At 37.5% G+C, this 23825-nt stretch overlaps 1 protein-coding gene across 1 annotated transcript in view; it reads right to left on the reverse strand.

Annotated features, from left to right (window-relative positions):
* Window positions 1–10436, reverse strand: part of eprs1 (glutamyl-prolyl-tRNA synthetase 1) — a 31697-nt gene extending 21261 nt beyond the window's left edge. Inside the window, exons 1-12 of the mRNA XM_082143195.1 lie at window positions 10280–10436; window positions 7964–8048; window positions 7711–7810; window positions 7452–7608; window positions 7146–7279; window positions 6856–6956; window positions 3209–3335; window positions 2775–2967; window positions 2507–2678; window positions 795–1028; window positions 605–689; window positions 234–293 (exon numbers count right to left, since the gene is read on the reverse strand). Of these exons, the coding sequence (XP_081999321.1) occupies window positions 234–293; window positions 605–689; window positions 795–1028; window positions 2507–2678; window positions 2775–2967; window positions 3209–3335; window positions 6856–6956; window positions 7146–7279; window positions 7452–7608; window positions 7711–7810; window positions 7964–8048; window positions 10280–10322 (1491 nt within the window). The 5' untranslated portion in view covers window positions 10323–10436. The remainder of the gene's footprint in view (window positions 1–233; window positions 294–604; window positions 690–794; window positions 1029–2506; window positions 2679–2774; window positions 2968–3208; window positions 3336–6855; window positions 6957–7145; window positions 7280–7451; window positions 7609–7710; window positions 7811–7963; window positions 8049–10279) is intronic.
* Window positions 10437–23825: the final 13389 nt, after the last annotated feature.

Genomic DNA, 23825 nt, shown 5'->3' on the forward strand with positions numbered 1-23825 from the left:
GAAAATCCAGCGGCGGCGCTGCGCCGCTGCTTAATACATTGTAGGGGAAACACTGCTTAAGTATTGAAAATTATTTTCAAATTAAAGTTTTGCTTGACAAAATATTGCTGAAAGAATGTAGAGATGTTAGCCAGCTGCTCAGGGTATTTAACTAGTGAATGAATGAGATGACAAGGACCAGCTGGAGATTATGTGCAGCCATGAAGGACCCTGGATGTGATTTTAATATTTACCTTCTTGTTGAACGCCCAGATCTTGTCCCACTCCATATTGACTACAGATCTTGAGCCTCCCTTTAACACAGTGGAATGGACAGAAAAGAAAAAAGGATGTGAATCAAATTGGTTAAGGAATTCAATCTGAATTGTAAAGACTGCAGATGTGGGAAAACACTATAACTATAAAGTTAAGTTTTAATAGCTATACTAGCTACATTTATGGACCAATGATGTCTTTCATAAAATTGCTGTCTGTGCTATTTTATAAAGTGTGCAATTAAGAGTGATTAACAGTGTCACAGCAAAGAACAGCCATTGCTTTGATAAAATCAAATTCTTTTGTATTCTTGGCCAAAAGTCATTCTAATTGCAAGAAATACACATACCTGAGCAGCAATGAATTGTTTGAGTCCCTCCACAGTCATTCCTCTACGGAGCACACCTCTGACTGTGGGGAAACGAGGGTCATCCCTACAGAAAGGAAAGATGGGGAGAGCAAGAAAAACATTTGACCATACAATCCAAAAGAGTTTTTTTCTATAAAGTAAAGACAGTGAGGACTCTCATGATACTCACCAGCCATCCACATAGCCCTGGTCAACAAACCAGGTGAGCTTCCTCTTGGAGAGCAAAGTGTTGTTAAGATTGAGTCTGGCGTACTCCCAGATGTGTGGTTTACGCAGACCAACAGCATTTATTACCCAGTAGAACTGCTCGTCTCTGTCATGGTACTCAGTGGTACGCAAGGCATGAGTCACCCCCTCAACACTGTCCACAATGGGGCACGCAAAATCATATGTGGGGTACACTCTGGATGGAAGGAGAGAAAAAGAAAATATAAGAGGGACATCAATGAGGAAGCGTCATTTAGCCATATTTGGTAACACGCTGCATGTAGTGTAAAATTCGTTAATGTTCTTCAACAAAATACCGTATTTTCCGGACTATAAGTCGCACTTTTTTTCATAGTTTGGCTGGTCCTGCGACTTATATTCAGGTGCGACTTATATATCAAAATTAATTCAGACTGAGATGAACCAAGAGAAAAAATGACCGTCTACAGCCACGAGAGGCCGCTCTAGTTGGCGGAGTTGTTCAAAAGCGACACCAAGGATGAAGAAAATGATGTGGAATGAGATCGCGGGAGCTTGGTGAACTTGTTTACTGGTAACTTGCTTGTTGGACTCGCTGGCTTATGTTAATTTAGCCTATTCAGCCTCCCAGGTATATGTTCTTTATGCTATTGTGTAGCTGAATAACTGTTAATGTGTTGCGTTAACACACCGGACACCTATTCAGCCTGTTGTTCTGTGTAGTTGATTAAATGTCTGTTCTTGGTCTTGGATTTTGTGAAATACATTTCTAAATAAATGGACTTATAGTCCAGTGCGACTTATATATGTTTTTTTCCTGTTCATGACGCATTTTTTGACTGATGCGACTTATACTCCAAAGCGACTTATAGTCCGGAAAATACGGTAGAAGGAAAAAAAACAACAGAAGAAAATATTATACAGTGATTAGCAAAATAAATCATGCGTATGAATTGACACTCTTTATTTGTGCTTATAGACCATTTCAACAGCTATTCGTCGGTCTAAGGAAGTGACGTCTTTGTTCCTTGGACGTTTCCGGTTAGTTGTTGAGCGCATTCAAAACAATGGCGTGATGCGCTTAATGTACAGTGGAGTTGCGATCATTTATTTAATCCTACTATTTAAAATATCAAAATTAAAATTATGTCCTTGTTGCACGATAGTTGGGTCCTCCCTCTGGCCCGAAACTAACCTTCTTTTGGAAATTAAAGTGTTTAGATTTTAGCGTTTGTTATTGTTTATGTCCTTGAAATGGTCTATAGGAGAAAGTGCAATAATTTTGATGAAAAATAAAAACATTACTTAAATGACAACGGCTTAAGCCTAGTCTCAGACTTAAATGCATGTTTGAGCAGTTTTAACTGAAAGCAACTTGCACTGATATATCTTAAAATATGTCAGTGCCATTGTTTTGTCTCAAGATGCACACCAGTAATGTTTTTTTCTAAGGCACGTTTATAAAAGCTACTTAAATGCCCTAATTGAACTAAGGCCTAATCCTGGCTTTATCTAAGCCCTGTTGGTGAAACCGGGCATTAGTCAAATAAAACTTGACAAAAAAAGAAGAAGGATGGATTGACTAAATATTAAAAAATCTAATAAATAAAAAACACTACACTAAAAACGACATTTGACAAGACCAAGACCAAAAATAGCTAGTATGCAAGTAACACTAGCATGATGCCCACTCACTTGTAAGTGTAGCCGGTGCGAGGATGAGGAGCGTTCTTGCAGCGGTAGAGTGTGGGGTCACGCATGCAGCCGTTGTTGGAATTCATGTCAATCTTCGCTCTCATGCAGCAGGTCTGGCCAAACTCTGTGCCTTTCTTCATCTCCTCCCACATCTGCATGTTCTTCTCCACAGCTGAGGAGAGACGGACACAACATGTTCATTATAATACCTCAAATTACATTTCCTGTGATGAAGACATATAATAAGACCAGTACTGGTGATGCTCACAGTTGCTGCGGTTTTGAGACTCGACCCTTTGCTCCCTTTCTTGTTTCATGACGTCTGGAGGAGTGTTATCTATGTAGGCCTTGCCCTCCTGTAGAAGTTTCTCCCCCATACTCAGGATATTGGCAAAGTGATCGCTTGTGTAGGTGAACTGGTCTGGTTTGATCTGTAGCATGGCCACGTCTTCCAAGATGACCTGTAGAAAAAAAGGTGTTAGCTTAGCCAGGGGTGTCGAAAAATAATTATTTGGAAAGTTAATAATAATAACTTGTTACATTTATAGTGTAAAGTTGCTTGTATAGACATGTATTGAGCCTTGGTGCCCATGCCAAAGATGCAGGTTCAGTTCAAATACAGTGTTAATTAGTGAGGGGGAAGGACATGGGCCATTTATTGAGGATATGGGCAATAATAGTGTATGAAACGAGGCAAAATACCTTCTCAAAGTCCTCTTTCTCCTTCTCAGGGTTTGTGTCATCAAAACGCATGATGAGCTTGCCCTTGAAATTGACCTGGTAGTGCTGGTTGAGTAGAGCTGCCTTGGCATGACCGATGTGCAGGTATCTGAGGAGATGGAAAGATCATTTAGAGAGACACTAATCTACACTATCTTTCAAAGATTTAGAAACAAGTACTTTTTTGTTGTTGAAATAAATTCATTCTTTTCAAAAATGACACTTATAATGTTGTTTCTATCTATTCATAAACAGATGTCCACAAAAATGTGAAGCAAGCACAACTGTTTTCAACATTAATAATAATAACAACAGGGTTCCCACACCTTGGTTAACTTCAAATTCAAGGACCTTTCAAGAACTTTCCAGGTCCAATATCCTCAAATTCAAGGACTTAATGTGGGGACAATTTTCAAGTGAGAGCAAGGTTAAATCGTGTTACCTTGTCAGATACATTGTTAAAGTTTTTTGTGTGTCAAACACAACTATGCAAAAAAACTTTTTTTGGCCATATGACAGAGATCAGATATTCTATTTGTCGTATTTCTGATTTGCATAAAACTGAAGAATATTCGGTACATCCTGTATTCTAAAATGATCTGATATTAACTTTTGCATGAAACGTTGAGGTACCATCGTTGTAGTTTGGTGCGAAAGCACTTAACGGGAAACACTTAACGTAACGCGAAAATGCGCGTAACTAACGTAAATCAAGCAAGCTAGTATGCATAGGCCACGAAGTGTTGGCGAAATAACACATTAGTGGACTTGAGGGAATAATATGGAATTTTTTCCAGAAAACTTCTCGCACAAAATAAATTCAAGCACTTTCAAGGACCTGTCTCTATGTGTTTATTTTCAAAAACCAGGGCCAGATTCACAAACTTTCAAGGATTTCAAGGACCCGTGGGAACCCTGTAATGAGAAATGTTTCCTGAGCTACATTAAAGGGTTACTTCACCGTTTTTTCATATTAAACTATGTTATTCCCTTAACTAAGACGAGTTGATACATACCTCTCTCGTCTCAGTGCGTGAACTAAATCGCTGTCTTGCGGCGAAACTTTGTTAGCACTTAGCTTAGTCCAGTTCATTCAATATGGGCCAAGCAGAGAAGCTACCAAACATCTCCACGTTTTCCCTATTTAAATACAGTTACTCGCGTAGTGTAACTCGACCTAGGACGGTGACAAAACAAAACGTTGCGCTTTTCTAAGCGTGTAAAATGGATAACTATATTGTATGGCGGAATACCATAGCAAGTGCTTGGAAGCACTTCGACTTCGGCGCAGTAATATCTTCACTAGAGGGAGCGGGGGCCGGTGAGAGGATTTTTCACGAGTGAAGATATTACTGCGCCGAAGTCGAAGTGCTTACAAGCACTTGCTATGGTATTCCGCCATACAATATAGTTATCCATTTTACACGCATAGAAAAGCGCAACGTTTTGTTTTGTCACCGTCCTAGGTCGAGTTACACTACGCGAGTAACTGTATTTAAATAGGGAAACCGTGGAGATGTTTGGTAGCTTCTCTGCTTGGCCCATATTGAATGAACTGGACTAAGCTAAGTGCTAACAAAGTTTTGCCGCAAGACAGAGCGATTTAGTGCACGCACTGAGACGAGAGAGGTATGTATCAACTCGTTTTAGTTAAGGGAATAACATAGTTTAATATGAAAAAACGGTGAAGTATCCCTTTAAGACTGGAGTAATGGCTGCTGAAAATTCTGTTTTGCAATCACAGGAATAAATACAAATTTTAAATGTATAAAAACAGAATAGTTACTTTAAATTGAAAAAGTTTATTTTTTATCAAATGGGTTAGTTGCATATGATAAGACCACCATGTAGGCTCTTCTATCTAGCGAGTGTGTGCATAGACACTTCCAGGTTTGCCTGACGCCAGTGCATAGTGCCGGAGATTAGAAAGACGAAAATTAAAGAATCAATGTTTATAGAATCTATTGTATCACTTAAAATACTATTAAGATCTATATTACTATTAAATGAGCCACTGACATTTAAAAACGAACATATGTATGAGTCAGGCGAATGAATAAAATACACTTTCCTGTCCATGAAGAGAAAACTGACTTGGACTCATAGTGCGCACACACATACACAATGTCTTATTCCCAACCAATTATGCCTACTGCAAATATACAAATATGTAAATATAACTACATTTAAAAATAAAATATAGCAAAACAATGTGTGTAAAAACAAGCAAGACATTACACAGCCCAGTTAGCTACGCATCCACACCCATAAAAAAATATTTTAGTTCTCGATAATATTTGTATTACTTGCACCTGTTAAGTAACATCCTAAATGAAACAAGTATAAAATATCTTAAACGGTTATACCTATACACTTGAAACATGTAGCCTACCTGGATCAGAAAAATATGTTTTGTGCTTCCCTGAGAACAGACTACTCAAGTGAAAGCTTACAACTACAGGAATAACCATTAGAGTTGTTTTAAAATATCCCGTAAACATTCACACGTTTGCCCTGTGAGACACAGGCTACAATTGATCTCTATAAATATTATTTTCTCAGTTCTCAACTTGCCTCATCAACATAGCCACCACATATTTTACATTTACACCCTGTTCTCTTTGCATCAACAGATAAAAACAAGGGCTGTAAAAAGATAATCTTAAATAGTTGTGATTAATTTACATTTGTTTAACTGTAGTTAATGCAAACAGTATAGCTTAGTAAAAATAAGAGTTGTGTAAAACATTGTATGTGTAAACCATTGTTTACTTGGTAAACCAAGTAAAACATTGTATGTGCTGCTTAAAGACACCAGATGGTCTTTAATCTTTTCATTTGCACAAAAATAAATAGAGTAATAGAAATGCACAGGGAAAATACAAACAATGAACTTCATATGCAAACCTATAACAATTAAATAACATTAAATAATACAGTTAGCAGTTAATAATTATAATGCTAACAAATAAAGTCACTAAACCATACACTGAGTCCACATCGTATTATCATGCTTATTTATATCTCTGATGAGAATTGATACTTCGGTTGACAATAGCTAACATTAGATCTTGATGAGGGTAGTGTTGTTCCACGCAGACAGAGAAGACAGTTTTTAGCCATTTAGTCCCCCAGCAGTCAAAACAAGATTAGGAAATGTATATCACACACTTGAGTGTTTTGTATGAATGAAGAGATCCCTGTGTATTTTCACTAAGCACTGAGCATGAACCGCAGAATCACCGGGAGAAAGCATGAAAGATAATCTCTGCAAACCTCGATTAATTACTGCACAGAGGTACACAATAATATAAGACTGATGTGTTCTTTCATCTCTGATAGACCACCAATTTCTCTTTAATTTAAAAAACTTTTGTTGTATCCAGGCAAGTTTCAATTATAAGTTTCTCCTTACAGTAAATGCAAACGTCGCTAAGACCGGAAGAGTATGAGTGGAAGTAAACATGCAAACACTCGCATCCCGAAGCTCACAGGTGACATCTTGTGCATCTAGCCTATAAATGCAGCTTTGGTGAGCAAAAGAGACTTCTTAAAAATAAACTAATAAAAATCTTCTGAGCGTTAGTATATTGAGAAAGACCTTCATTGTATACATTAACGCTACTTACCCACTAGCCTCAGGGGGAAACCGCACAATTACTTTGCCCATCTCAGCACCAGGGAGCTCCACAAACTTTCCCACATCCTGCTTTTTTTCCTTCTCCACGGGCTAAAAAAAATCATGCAAATTAACAACTTTATTAACATTTAAAGGTAGGTTCCATGTGCAAAGTAAATTTTAGCTGAAAACATAAATGTGACTTGTTTCAAACTTTTTGCTTTGTTTAAAAGAACAGATAAAACTGCAGTAGTCTGTCAGAAAGCCAAAAACAAATCCTTGAGTTGGTAACAAACTCACAGTGGCTTTGCTGGTGGAGATCTTGCTGGCCCATTTACTGCCCACAGAACTGAACGGCACCTGAGAGCTCAGGAACGAAAACCAGCGGCACAGATGCGGATAGGAGCTCGGCTTGACCTGTGACTCGCCATTTCCTTTTGAGAATTATCACAAATGTTAAGTTGTCTTGATTTTGGACTCAAAACTAAAGTGATACACACACACACACATATATATATATATATATATATATATATATATATATATATATGTATTTATGTATGTATGTATGTATATGTGTATATTTCTCATAGCCAGATGACTGACCTTTGAGAGCAGCCCAGATGCAGAGGTCAGCCAGTGTCACACTGTGACCCACCAGGAATGTTCTCAGTGCCAGAGCTTTATCCAGATCTGCCAGAGCAGAAGACAGATCTGACTGACCACAGAGACGACGGGCGCTGAACTCCAGCCAGTGATCAACCTGCAAAAGACAGAACATAATCAACAACATTGCTAACCGATGAAAATTTGTAATATGCTATAGAGAGCCAGTGGAAAGTAGTATATGATTCCCAAATCTAACCTCAGTTTGCTCCATCATGTTAGAACCATACAGTCCCAATGCCGGAGCCACTCGGGCAAGATAACGGGTGATGGAGTTCACGTCACTGAACTGCACCTCACTGAAGGAGACGCACCGAATGAGAGAAATGGGAAATTAGACAGAATGATGCGTATAAATAAAAATACAAGAAAAATTGTGTCCATAAAACACTATAATTATTATATTATACATAAAGCATGCACTTGTAGTCTCATACAGGCCATATACTCACTCAGAGACACGGAGCATGGTGTCTTTGCCCTCCTTCACAGAGAGATTGACGCTGCCCTTCACATGTTCAGCAGTCAACAGTGCCCCTACAGGCAGAGAGGTGAATTACAGAGAAATCTAATACTGTACCTGCTGTGTGCAAACACAAATCTAAGCTGAAATTATTTCCAAATCCCATTAATATAATTCTGCACATAAATGCACACACACACACACACACACACACACACACACACACACACACACACACACACACACACACACACACACACACAAACTGCAATAAAAAATAACTTCCTTGTTTAGGCTATACTGCATTGTTGCCCTCCTTGTATTTACAACATTACCTAATGCATTAGAAAAAATGTAATCAATGCAAACAAATTCTCTGAACTGTCACAATAATAGTAATATTTAATTGTGAAGGGTTGAGAGAGCAGTAAACAAAAAGCCCAACCTCAAATGTAACAGAAACATATTTGCTTTCATTATAAGGTTACATTATGAGATCAAAACAAACTGACCAAACTGGTCCATCTAGATTCTGTGCAAATCATTTGTGTGGTTACACTGCTGTGACTGCTTTAAAAAAACGTTTTAAAAAAACGTATTTGTCATTGAATCATTCATGCAAACCGATTTAACTGATTTTAAATAATTCAAATTAATATTTTTTTAACAGACTGCAACTGTAAACATTGTCAGAATCTCTAGTAAATGTTATTTTATTTAGTTGTCAGTTCAGAATCATGTTCTCTATTTGAAACAACAAAAAACAATTCTCAATCGTGATTCTCAATTTATCCAGAATCTTGCAGCTCTAACGTATAGAATATGTAAAAATGTCTGTGGTGGATATTCCCTTGTAGAGACATTTTACACGTACATTCCTGATATAAGTTTGGCTTTCAGGGATGACATGGAGGTCTTTCTGCAGGAAAGCCATGACAAAAAAAAAAATCTCTTTTGATGATTTTTAAATTTGTTTAATTATGAGCTTAATTATACGTTTTTAAAATGATTGTTTTCGTTTTTTTATTTAGGCCTAAATGTCATTTTGGTTTTCAAATGATTTACTGTCCAGAGCCGAACGGCACCTGAGAGCTCAGGAACGAAACCCAGCGGCACAGATGCGGATAGGAGCTTGGCTTGACCACATTCAACTTCTTCAAGGCTTTGTATTAAATATTTATTTGAATTTGGCATGATTAAATACAAAATATTTATATTCTGTATCATTAAGACTGCTTGTAACAATATGAACATGAAGGAAATAATATCACAAAATACAGTAAATGGAAAACATTTTAAAACGGGGTTACATTAGTTAAATACAAAATGGATACAATTACTATCAATAAGCACTGTTTACAGCATTTCTTCATAATACATTTCTTGATATTTTAAAATGAAGCTTTTTAAACCTTGACCCTGAAACTGCTGGCGCTGCAGGTCTGCAACTGGATACTATTGCCTCAATACAGTCTTTGCATATCTGCATTAATTTATGCATGGCATTTCCTGCTTTATGCATGTTCGTTCTCTGAATTTCATTTATGATGAAAATCAGGTTTGACAATTAAGGTGTCAACAAATGTCTGAGACACCCTTTTACTGTACTGCATACAACCAGTCACACCAATTTTGGTTTATCGCATTTCCAACTGGTTTTGCAAAGATTCAACATTTCTAATTTGAATCCATCACATGAGACCATTAAAAAAGATTTCACCTTACTACACATATAAAATCAAAGATTAATAACAGAAGGAGTTAGATCATCCTGCTGCTCAGAGACAGGTGTGGAGTAAACAGATTCAGACAGCTCTTTCAAATGACTTGCATCAGCCAGTGACACAGCTTCCCCAAGCACTGGATGGCGCACTTCAATTCATTTACCAAATAATAAATACCATTCTGCAGTTATAACAACATTTCTATATCTTAGCTATATGGTGGAAATGCTCTATAACCAAGAAAACCTTGGTTTTGCCCTGTATATGACTGCAAAACTCCCTCTTACCCTCATAATAATAAAAACAAAACATGCACAAATTAGCCACGCTTCTGAATCACTTTTAGGGAAGCAGACCCAAACTATAACTGTAAAAGATCTAGCTTTGAATCTATTAAAATGTAAAGCAGTGAAAGGCAAGTAAAGCCTAATGAACATTGGGAATGGCAGACTGTTAATTTTAGATTCTGCCACGACGGCACGAGGATGTTCTGCGTGTCAGTCCATTGAACCGGTGCGCGAGCTCAGAGGCTAAATGCAATGTAGCTTGTAATATATTGAACACATCGCATTTGTACTTACCTAGAGGTGGGTTGCTACTGTTGATAGTCAAGTTTAGTGCCATGTCGATCCACTTGGTCTTCTTGTAATGGCCCTGTCACACTTCCAGCATCAAACTACTTCACGACTGCTCAGCGCCGCCTGCTGTAAGAGCGCAGCAGTGGAATGACACGGGTAACACTAGACCCAGAAACAATGGTTCCGCTCATTTTCGTTTGCTCAAAATCTGTACGTTCTTCATCTTTCTATGGAAACAGTGAACGATGACTGACGCTGTCAGTTCCTCACATATTTTTGTAATACAGGTTTGGAATATTTTTTTTAGCCTACGTTGTTTTTCTTTGTTTCGTTATTGCCTTTTATTTTACGATTTCATTTCTGAAGTAAATCTTTATCCATAAAACAAATAGCACCAGAACACTAGCCTCTTTGCAATTGGTTAAATTGATCTTGAATAATTTTTTTTTTACATTCACAATTGTAAGATAAACAGTTTTACAAATGTATGTAAATCACTATGCTTCCTAAAGGAGGCGCTATAAGCCTTGAAAATGCATCTGCCTATTTAGCTTAGTGTCTATAAACTGAAAGTTGGCCTAGTCATTTATATTTTATTGGGAAGATGCTTTGGAATGAAGTGCATGATGCAGCTGTAGGTCTTGATGAATTTGTGTAGCCTAATTCAACAATTACACTATTCTAGAGTTCAGTGCAGTGCAGTGTCACATAAGCTACATTAATCATTTGATTTTTGACAAAAAAAACTTGTCACTTCTTGCAAATGTAAAATAACATTAGCCTATTTATTCTAGTTTTCTCCAACTAGAATTTATAATTTATAATTTATAATTTGAACCCAAACTATTTCAGTGACTTAGAAAATAACTCTAGTCAGTATTATGAAACTGTTTTATTGTTTTTATCATTTAAATAATTGTTATAATGGTTACATATTTACTAAAATGTATTATAGTCTATATAGGCTATAATAATTTATAAATAATCTCATGGCAGCAACTCAATGCATTTAGGCAAATGGTCAAGATGATCTGCTGAAGTTCAGACTGTGCATCTGAATGGGGAAGAAAGGTGATTTAAGTGAGTTTGAACGTGGCATGGCTGTTGGTGCCAGATGGGCTGGTCTAAATATTTCAGAAATTGATGATCTGGGATTTTCATGTATAAAAGGAGAAAATACCCAGTTCTGTGGGCTAAAATGCCTTGGAGAATGGAGAATGACCAGACTGGTGTGAGCTGATATAAAGGCAACAGTAACTCAAATAAGCATGTGTTACAACCAAGGTCTGCAGAAGAGCATCTCTGAACGCACAACACGTCGAGCCGGGAGCAGATGAGCTGCAGAAGACACACTGGTGCCACTCCTGTCAGATAAGAACAGGAACCCGAAGCTACAATTCATACAGCTTCACCAAGATTGGACCATAGAAAATCTGAGAAACGTCGCCTGGTCTGATGAGTCTTGACTTCTGCTGCACTATTCAGATAATAGGGTCAGTAAACATGAAAGCAAGGATCCACCATGTCTTGTATCAACGTTTCAGGCTGATGGAGGTGGTGCTGTAATGGTGTGGGGATATTTTTGGCACAATTTGGACCCCTTTGAACCGACTGAGCATCGTTTAAACACCACAGCCTACCTGATTAATGCTGACCATGTCCTACCTGAGTATTGTTGCTGCATGTCCATCCTGATGGCTACTTCCAGCAGGATAACGCACCATGTCGCAAAGCTCAGATCATCTCAAGATGGTTTCTTGAACATGAACAATGAGTTATTCACTGTACTCAAATGAACTCAAATGCAGTCACCAGATCTCAAACCAGCAGAGCACCTTCGGGATGTGGTGGAACAGGAGATTCGCATCATGGATGTGCAGCTGACAAATCTGCAGCAACTGCGTGATTCTGTCATGTCAATATGGACCAAAATCTCTGAGGAATGTTTCCAGCATCTTGTTGAATCTATGCCACGAAGAATTAAGACAGTTCTGAAGGCAAAAGGGGGTATAGCTGACACCATAACTACATGATTTGTTTTCATCCGTGGTCATTAATCTACCTGACAGTGCACTAACTCTTCGCACCAGCTCTCATTCTTCTCCTGTCCAACATGACAGATTTGTATGAGTATTTATGTGGTAAATTGTGGTTATTTTCCCATGTGTTTTTGTTAAGATTAATGAGATAAAGACATAAAGTGCTCTTCATGCGAATGAGTCGGTTCCATCAATGAAAGTGTCTCCTCTCCAACGCCGTACTTCATTAGAGCCCATCCAGCACATGCTCTACTCCCACCTTCAAAAGCTCTAACTGGTTGGAAGCACATTTGCATTCACTCCTAATGAGATTGTAGCAGTGAGATGCTGCATCAGATTTATTTTTTTCAGAAGCTAGAGACATAAAAACCCAATAATGCCTGATGCCACGGCAGGTAGGCTACACCACAGACTGATGAAATATGGAAATGTGACTTGTTTGTTCAGTCAGGTCTGCAGTCGCAGCTGACATTTTCACACATAAATCCAGTGTAAGCTTATTAATCTCCTGGACGATTCCATATGTGAAATCAAAGAAGCAGAAGAGAGGAAAAAATCTCCTCTGAATTATGCTGTGTAATGAATGCAAGGCTAATACTTGCAAGACAGCAGCGTCTTATTAATGGACATTCACAACAAATCTACTTTTTGTACAGTTGCCCTGAGGAAGACATAGATGATGTTTTATAACTGTGATCTATCTACATTTGGTCTGATGTTAGTAACTTTTTATTTAACCCAAAAAATGTTATTTAGAGTTAGAACGAGGCTTAATGTTCTGCTCTTACACACAGAAGCAAGATCTAATGGATGTTGTGAACGTATAGTCTATAGGTCTATTCTGCATGGCAGATACTATATTTACAAACAACAATTTGCAGTGTATACCAAAGTGTATTCATCTTTAACATACATACATACATAGCTATCATAAATATATGTATATTTTTTTCAAAAAAAAAAAAAGACTGCAGCATCTTATGTGAGACAGAAAAGAAATAGTTGGAGGGGTTACTTTCTTTTCTTTCCCCTTAAATACATTGCAAACTTGACAATATCTTCATTAGACGTCATATCAAGGATGTAATTACCGAAGAAGTGAAGAGCCTTTTGAAAGATCAATCTTGGCGGTGTAATTGTCTTGTCATCTCATTCAGATGGGAGGTCCGTGTGAGAGGAGAGAGAAATGGCTTTGTCAGCTACACTTTGTAATTTTCTCATCTGGTAATAATAGAGTCACTCGAAGACATTAATGCACTTGTTCACTTTTACATTTTTTAAAGAAAGATTAGCACAAGGTTTCAGTGACTTTGAATCTCCTGATATAGGCTAGTTGGCCAGCAGATGGCGGTGTGTGACTTTTGTTTGTACTGCTGTTGCTTTGGTGTTACTTTTCCACACTGGAACCGAACGGTAGGCCACACACACACACACACACACACACACACACACACACACACACACACACACACACACACACACACACACACACACGCGGTTTCGCTATCTTTGTGGGGCTCTCTCTCCATAGACGTAATAGTTTTTATACAGTACAAACCGTATATTTTACGTGATAGGCATAAGCAGGTAAGCCTATACGCAGTAGTATAGGCCTAACTTACCCACCAGGAAAGGTCAAGGATCTCCGTATATACCCACTTAAAAAGCGCGAGGATACGTAACAACATCGTTTTGTGACAGAACTGTCACACTTTCATTCATAAATTCACCCCGTCTGTGTTGCAAAGCACTGCTTTTGGACCATTGGGGCTTCAAATTTCAAGAATCGAGTCTATCCTTTTTTCAGTTGATGAATGAGAGCGGGACATTGTAGGGCTCCTTCCATCCAATAATCGTAATAAGCTTTGTTGCTTTTGATTTGAAACAAAGTATCAGATTTCAAATTCTGCCTATTTTACTAAGGAATTTTAAAAAGTAAATGCCCGCCGGATAGTTCCGGTCCTTGATTCTGATTGGTTGAGCCGCGTTCGAAGCCGTTGTATATTACTCAACAAACATACACCTGTGACCGCATTACACTGCGCATTGCGCAACTGCCCTTTGTGATTCTTTGTTGCTGCATGTGTTGCTTGGCAAACTCTTTGGAACTACATTGCTTGGCGGAGGAATAAATGTGTTATAACCACTGATCTATTTAGAATTATATAGATCAGTGGTTATAACGTTATATTTTTTGTTGCTGGTGTTTATTTTATGAATAAAATAAATAATAAAATGAATATTTTTATGGAGTAACCGTTTTATAAAAGCAATAAGCCCCTTGAAGCCGTGTTTTACAGTGAATTTAGAACAGCTAAGGGGGTTTTAGGCACTATGCGGAACGCCCCTTAGCTGTTCTAAATTCACTGTAAATCACGGCTTCGCTGGGCTTATTGCTTTATTTGGCGGCGCTGTATATGGCGTGAGCGTGACAGATCGCTGTAGCGCCTCAGTTCAAGACAAGCGGCAGCCCGAAGCCCAAGTAAACTGATACTAGTTACAGCAACACATAAACATGAATGAACATCATAAGGTGTGTTAAAAGATACAGTAGAACTTATGGAAATCCGTATCATGTCTCATGTAAGCTCAATCAGTGTTTCAATCGCAGAAAGACGTCATTAAAGCAGTTTGTAAACAATGTCGAAACTTCACATTTACCTCACAAAAAAACATATTCAGTGACTATAGAGAAGTGCATTTTTCTAAGCACCCTATTACATATTAATTATAATTTGTAATGTTCTTCAATAGGCTAATGCATGTTTGAATAAATCCGTCAAGTTGACAGACACAATTTAAATGTTTATATTTCAAAAATGATTTTGAGTAAAAAAATAATGTAATTTTAAAGTTAGTCCTATTAAAACTTTATTATTATAAAAACTTATGAAAGATAATAAAAAAAATATATAGGCTAATACAATCCTTAAGTGTAAATTAAGTGTTCGAAACATTTTAACCTTTAATATTATGTAGTATTGACTCCCATGTAGGCTATAGCCTAGTTTACAGCATTATTTGAGAGATTTCTTTTCCTTGAGAAAATGTGTCAGAATCGCAAGCTTGTGAATCTTAATTGAATTGAATTGTGAAATTTGTGTCAAAACCCAGCTGTATTAGTAAACAGAATACAATATGATGACAGACTAGTGGCATGAAATGGTGCAAAACAGAAAACAAATTCTAAACTGGGTGATATTGTGACATAGCCTACTGATAAGCGTCAGCTTTCCATTATTGTTAATAATAGTTACAACTTGCACTCTTAAATGTACAGTGAAAATTGTCAGCTGATAAAACCTCTGCTCCAGGGACCATATTCATAAAACATCTAAGGCTAAATGTAGCTCCTAACTGTCTGAGTTAGATGGTGATTAACACCAAACAGTAGAAAATCAGTCCACTCTCCCCAGCTATAAATGTCATTGGCTGTTAAAGTCTTGTGTTGCTTATAATACATTGACATGTTGATAACACATAAGTTCAGTTTAAGCATAGTTTCATTTTCATGGACCTTTATTTTTTTTAGATTTGTCACGTGTCTTCTTTGTTCAGATTCCCACCACTCGTTTGTCTCCTTGGTTACCGTTATCATTAGTTCATATGTGTCAGCTGTATGTGATTAATTATCCTCGTTTGTGTTCCTTCTTAAGTTATTCCCTCACCGGCACTCCTTGTCTGGTATTGTTCGTGTTAGCATGCTGTCTCGCATGTTGGCTGTTTACTCTGAGAATTATAGTAAACCTTATGTTATTGCATCATCGTCTTCATCGTCCTCATCTTCCTTGAACTAAGCGTTAAAAATGTATCCAGAGGTGTTATTTTACGTTTGATTACTTTATTTCTAGGGGTGCGCCGAAATTTCGGCCGGCGAAATGTTCGGCCGAAAATGGCATTATCGGTTTCGGGCCGAAATAAAAAAAAACAGCCGAAAACGTAAACCGAAAATGAATGTCACCCGCCCCTCCCATCTGTGCGCAAGCGCTTAGGTTTCACTCACGGTCGAGCTGTTATCACGCGTCTGCCTATCAAAGATTAAGCATGTCAGAGGGCTGTCACTTATCGCACAATCGATCGGACTAACCAACACAAGTTTCGAAAACGAAAATAGGGAATCGATTTTAACGGCCTTCTCTCGGAGTGCATACAGCTCATCACGATACGCCCGCAGCGAACGCGACACACACACACACACACACACACACACACACACACACACACACACACACACACACACACACACACACACACACACACACACACACACACACACACACACACACACACACACACACACACACACAGACACAGACACACCCCTATTTCTGCATAATATAGTGCATAATAGGTAGCCTTCAGTAATGTTTTTCATTGATGTTATGGCAGTCCACATTGCTGACTTGTGTTGTATTTGTTTAGTTGTCCGTGGATTTGCCTATATTTGGCGTTGAAAACGGATCAACGCCAAGTATAGGCAATTTACTAACGATTCACTGAACACTTACGTCTCAAAAATCGAACAGGATTTTTTTCACAAAAGTGACAGCCCTATACGAGAGGACACCAAAGTTGCAATATGTAACATTTGTTCTGCAAAAATCTCCAAAATTGTGAATTCTTTTTGCACAACTTTTAAAAAACTATTTTATTTGATGGAACATAAAACTTGAAGAATAATATTATTTGGTATTATTATTTATATTTCTTGTTAAAAATATTTTATGTTTTGTTATGTAACTGTTAATAAAAGTTTGATTATTATATTGTGATTTTTCATTTCAGATCCATTAAATTCAAGCAATTTAAATTTAAATTCATATATATATAAAATACGTTTTTAAAAGAAGCCATTTTCGGCTTCAGTTTCGGTTTTCGGCCAAGTGCATCCTAAATTTTCGGTTTCGGCCCAGAATTTTCATTTCGGTGCATCACTATTTATTTCATTTCTGTTGTGCTATTACTTATCTGAATATCACTGTTAGTACATGAACAACCTAAAGCACTATTTATTTAAAGGGGTGGTATAATGCCCTTTTCAAAAGATGTAAAATAAGTCTCTGATGTCTCCAGAGTGTGTATGGGAAGTTTTAGCTCAAAATACCCCACAGATATTGTTTTTTATAGCATATTAAAATTGTCACTTTTTGAGGATGAGCATTTTTTGTGTGTGTCCCTTTAAATGCAAATGAGCTGCTGCTCCCGGCACGGAGGGCGGACAACAAGACATTTCTGAATGGTTAGTTGATGAATTTATGTAGCTGATGTGGAGTTAACTATCTTCTAGTCATTGATTAGCATATTCTTTCATGGTAATCTATAAATCGCGTTCCCAGGGGTGGGGTTTATGTAAATTTTAGGGTTAGTGATTTCACTAAGGGAGGAAGCTCGTGTAGTCCCTACCACCCGTTTGTTGTAGTCCTTAAAAAGCGATTTCTGTAAAAGAAAATATCTCCCTTTGCTTTGAACTTTGAGCGTCATAACTTTGCAGATGTTGTTTATGCTCAAACAGCAACATTACATACTAACTAAAGTAAAAAAAAGTGAACCCCTTTATTTAATTTGTATTTTTGTTCTGTTGTATTTTTTTGTCGGTTTTGTTTGTAATTTAGTTTCTTTGTTCTTTATATCTTAGTTTTGAGGACTTCTACTTACATTAATTAACCTAGTAGGCTTAAGTAGGCTATTGATAACTGTGAAATTTCACTGACGTTTAAAATTAATCATATCATGAAAGAAGACTGATCATATCACCCACCTATAATTGTGTTAAATAATAATGATTTCAATATTGAGCAAAATAATCTTGATTATGATTTGTGCCATAATCGAGCAGCCCTATGGGATAGAAAAGTGTCCATCATATGCACACTTCAGAATCTCCCCGGAAGAAGTAGATCATACGGGTACTTTTAGTCTTTTATGAGTACTGTGAATTTGGACATAGGCTACTTCTTTTGAGTTAATTTCAAGATAAGACCACAATGGGAGAGAGAGCGGCATCAACACTGGTAATAAAAATGTAGTTTCGCTACTTTTAATGAAGACTACTGTGTGTTGAGCTTCAGGATTCGAAACACATGAGGTGACCAACATGAGCGGAGTTTGCTTTTCTCAAGTTTTTTTCCTCTCTCAAAGCTAAGCGCAACAAATAATGCAGAAAAGCTGTAAGCTGTCAATCAGTATAACTTATGTGTGTGCGTGATGTGCAGCGCTCGTGCTTTCTGAGCTGTGCTCAAAATGTAGATCTGTATGCAGGTGCGATGTACGTTATCTGAATTAAATACACATCTCTCGCTTTTTACTTAATTGCCAGCAATTACCTATTGCCGACCCCTGGTTTAGTTAAGGAAATGTAATTTCACCAAAGAGGAACTTTTGCTTTAAATAAATGTTAATTTAAAAGCGGTATACTGCAGTGTGATATGCTTCCATATATCATCATGCCTAACACTGAGTAGAATAATTGTGATGTGACGATTGGGTGCGGATATCTAAATGAGAGAAAATCATGGTGGGGGTTGAATGATTAGTTTTTAACAGTGGATTGATTCGAGTTAGAGCTGATCCACGCATCTCTACAAGTACATTTTGTCCCATAACATAGGGTTTACCAATACCACACACACACAAACCTGTTTTTATATCTTTATGTAGACTTTCCATAGACGTAATGGTTACTCTGTAACTGTATATGCTATCCTCTTACACTAACCCTACCCCTAAACCTACCCATCACAGCAAACCACCTGCTTTTTTACATTTTCAAAAAAAACTAAAAAACATCACTTGGTAAGATTTATAAGCTGTTTTCTATCATGTCAAAATGTTCACATTTTACTATCTTTGTGGGGACATTTGGTCCTCTCACTGTAGGTTAAACAAGAACACGCACACAAATCCTATAAAGTAAAACATTACACCTAAAAACATCACTAATTGGCCTAAACCCTAAAAACATTTGTGTTCTTCTTTAAAGGTTTCATCAATCTGAATGGCAGTAATTCCATTTCCATGCACAGTAAAATAGACTTCACAGGTTACACTACCTTTATGTGGTCGGGATACAGCTTTGAAACTTAAATTCTGTCTGACGGCAAGGTGTTAGAGAGCTGCATTGAGTTTTCGTACTGTAGCCTACAGCAGGGTTTAACACAAAAATGCAGCCCCAGCACTGGCAATATCACATGAGCCCTGGATTTCAGAAGTCAGTTTCTTAAAAATAATCTCTCCACTTTTCTCAATATAGAGAGAGACCCTTTCCTGTTCACTGGGGTTACACATGTTTAGTAAGGAGATTAAAAAATGTCACATCATGATACATTTCAGTATTAATTATGGGACTAGATTTGGCTGGTTAGCATGCACCATTTAGTCTGTGCTGATAAATAAACCATTATGGAGTTTACTCTGCACTGATGGGCATGTATTCTGACAATTTATTTACTGTGAGCAACATACAATATGAATCACACATTATTACAATATAACCCATTTTACCAGTGCCTGACTATTTATTGGGAGGATTTTAAAAGCGAAATTGGACTTAAAATATTTTTCACATCACAGCTCAGAGTAGTTGGTTCTGAAGGCACTTGGAACTTGTGGTGCCGATCAACTTTGTCATGATGTCATTGTTGTAGAATCATTAGTCACATGGCATTTACACCTCCAGCCAGGGGCTGTATTACAGAGACATCTTAACTCAAAATCCTCTCATTTCTGTTTAGTAACCATGGTAATTTAACTTTCAAATCTTAAGTCAATAATTAAGATAGGCAGTTTCCGTAAGCTCCAGGTGTCAGGAAATATACACTAAGAAGGATATTAAGTTAAACAGGCAAGTAGATATTGATTATGGCAGTTGATGGATGGTTGTTGAATGACGTTAATGAAAGTCTTTGTCTTATAGATGGGGGTGGCTGGCAGTCCGGTGGAGCACACACTTCAGTGTAATGGAGTATGGTGACGCTGGGGAGGACACACACTTGAAGACACATGAGGGAGAAATCACAGGTAAGTACGCTGGAGATTATATACAGGCACAGAAGAATCAGGAGATCACAGAAATGGGTTCGTATTCCTTGTCTAAAACCCTATTCGGACGGTATGTTTCTCATGGGGTCAGGGGCTAAGGGCCGAAACCAGAAGGTCAGTGTTTTTATCCCACCACCCACGTAAAAATCCTTACTGTATGTCCACAATTGTCTCATTTGAGTCTATTTTAATTTCTCCAAAGCCTTTTTAGGAGAAACATCACAGACAAAGTCAATACTTAAAAGAAACATTAGGATGGAGGAAGAACATGGGAATATATTAATTCTCCTGAGATAAAAGGAAAGTCTTAAGAAATACAATTTTCCTCTAGGTAGTTCAAAATTAGTCAGAGCTGAAGATCCCCAGGCAGAGTACTGTGCTGTTGTCCATAAAACATTTTCTTGTTGCATTACTGCTATTTAAAGTTGTACTGCATGATTTAGATTAAAAGTATTTTTATTTCTACAAATATTCAAAACACCGGCTGAGGTGCTCCAGAAGATCGTTTTTCATAGTGAGCTCTTTTTTCGGCTTTTTTTTGCTGCCATTATTGCCTCAAAATATTTTTTTCAACCATTCCAACTTTTCAACAACCTGTATATGCAAGATGGATCTGTGTCACTTTGACTGTCTCTGTGTTGAGCATGAAAGTATACAGCTCAGTTAAACTGCCTGTCACCTTTGCTTGTGCAACAGTTCAAATAGCACGGTGGATAATGTCTCAAGTATTTTTACGTTTATGTGATCTGTATACGTCTATGATGTTCACGCATCCATAAATATGAACAGCTCTCCAGAGTCTCATTTTAAATGCTCCGAGATGTTATACTGCTGTATAAGTCATTAAATGACTTGGCTGTTGGCACGCATAATTCCCCCATTAATGGTGTTTGGGTGTATATTTCTCCACTAGGATAACAGCAGACATGCAGCCGTGTGTTCATCAGTGACTCTGCAGCAATAATTTGCAATTTTCTTCTTCCGCTGTCTTACTTTATCTTCATCATGCTGCAGAAAGGGTAAAAGGACGTGGGAAACATCCACAAAGAAAAATGGAGCAGCTATGTTTGCAAAATTCATTTAAATCAAAGCCGGATGCTAGAGCTGTTCTAAGCCTAGACTTTCTGCTGCTTTAAAAAGTTTGTTGGTGTACGGCTTAGTGAGAATACAACAACGATTCTTGATATATTTTACTTGCCATTGTGAAAATAGCTCAATTTAAACTTTTAATGGATTAATTACTAAATCATTTTTTATAGCATGCATTTAATTTCTTTCTTTTTTTTTTAACTACTTTCAATTATAGTAATAATTATACACAAACACACAGGCGGTTGTATATATTCACTGATGAGCAACTTTTTTAATGATGTTGACACATTATGAGAACAAGTAATGAGAAAAATGGAAGAAGCAGAAGACAGAAGCCTTTGTCGAATGTCTTAAATATCAGTTCTAACCAAATAGAAAAATAGATTACCTTTATCTTTTACCTTACCCGCTTTAGATTTCATATTATTCTCTTATCTACTATGCATTTAGCTAATTGTCATTTAAGCAAATGCTGTTAATCCAGTGAAAATGACAGTAAACTGATTGCTAGGACAGTCTTCTTGGAGTAACCTGGGGTTAAATGAGTGCGAAGGGCACAGTGGTGATGGAGAAGGATTGCGATCTAATTAACTTCAGTCCAAGGTTCACACCAATTTGGGACTGAACTTATAACCTTTTTGTTAAAGCCCAGAACCCAGAACAATTAGCATAGCAACATCATTAGACTACGGTCACTCTTTCAGGTTGCACTTTTCTCCTTGCACGTTCAGTCAGCCGACAGCTCTGGGACTTTTACTGTTTGTCACTCTGCTTGTCTGCTCCTTCCAGACAGACTGCGATAGTGGTGGGGATCTGCTGGCAACATACAACAAGTGACTGTCTTTCTAAGTGAACATTCATTGATTCATTAATCAATGAAACAAGTGACTGTTTGAGTCATTGAATCACTCACTCAGCTGATTAGTTCAAACACACTGATTCGTTCTGAAGCAGCACTACGTTGTGTTGCAGATTTAGCTGCCCATCCATCATGGTTTGGTTTCATTTTTGTTGGCGTAGCAAAAATGGACAAAGTAATTGGCAATATTGGGTCTAAAATAAATACTCAATATAAAATTTTTTATTGAATTGTTGTATAAATGCCACATGCTGCTGGGTTTAAGCACAGCCTTTATGAAATTAGGAAGAACATCATGTTTGTGAGTGTGATATTTCTTAAATGTATGATAGGCTACCACAGTAATGATCACAACTATAAATGTCTGAACAGAACACATTAAAATTGTGTAGATTTTGTAACCAGTAATTTGTCCCACTAAAAGCAATACTGATTATTTCACAGGCAAAAACAAATACACAGTTCTGCTCATGGATATCTACTGCCTTCTATAAAATCTGAATATGTTTCATAAATTTGATACCTCTAACCTCAGTCACAATGACTGCCAATTAGTAGCGCATGTGAGCAACAGAGGAGGTGTGACAATTAACACTTTGACATGTGTTTTCAAAACCACATGAAGGAACAGAGGCCGAAGGGCTATATGCTAAATTGTAGGTGCAGTAGCAGTTACAAAACAACACATGAAATAATTAAAGCACATGCAAAAATGAACAAATTATATTAGTGAAAAAGTAAGAATGCTGGTCTCAAGTTGAAGCTCACATACATAAACTTACACACACCTTACAGTGTAGATGTTGTATTCCAGAAGCAGTGTTGGGGAAATTTACTTTCAAAAGTTAATCCTAACAATACTGTGTTACTCCTAGGTCAGCAGCAAAGACATAAATAATAACGTGTTAAAGGGGTGGTTGATTATGATTTGACTTTTCTAACTTTAGTTAGTGTGTAATGTTGCTGTTTGAGCATAAACAACATCTGCAAAGTTACAATACTCAAAGTTCAAAGCAAAGGAAGATATTTGCTTTTAAAGAAAAGGACTACAACAAATGGCTGGTTGGGACTACACGACATTCCTCCCGGGTTAGTGACATCACTAACCCTAGAATTTACATAAACCCCGCCCCCGAGAACACGCAGTCCATGTTGAGAAGAGGAAAAGTTGTTGTATAAGAGATTTGTGAGTCAGCTCAAACTTTAGCATCCATCTTTTCACATGCAATAGAAAGTCACTCTGTGTGCATCTCACAACAGTTCCTATATGAGCGATTTATAGATTTATCATGACAGAATATCTTAATTGAAGATAGTTAACTCCACATCAGCAACATAAATTCATCAACTAACCATTCAGAGACGTCCTGTTGCATTCTACATGTTGTCACTTCTTCTTGAGTCTCTCCATCTTTGTCTGACTCCGGTTTAACATTAAAGGCAGAACAGTTTCTGTCATTTTAGTGTGTCTGCGTGAGGTAACAGCAGCTGCTAACACACATGAGCTCTTGAAACCCCGCCC

The sequence above is a fragment of the Leuciscus leuciscus genome, assembly GCF_965113295.1.
Source record: "Leuciscus leuciscus genome assembly, chromosome: 17".
Lineage (NCBI taxonomy): Eukaryota > Metazoa > Chordata > Actinopteri > Cypriniformes > Leuciscidae > Leuciscus > Leuciscus leuciscus.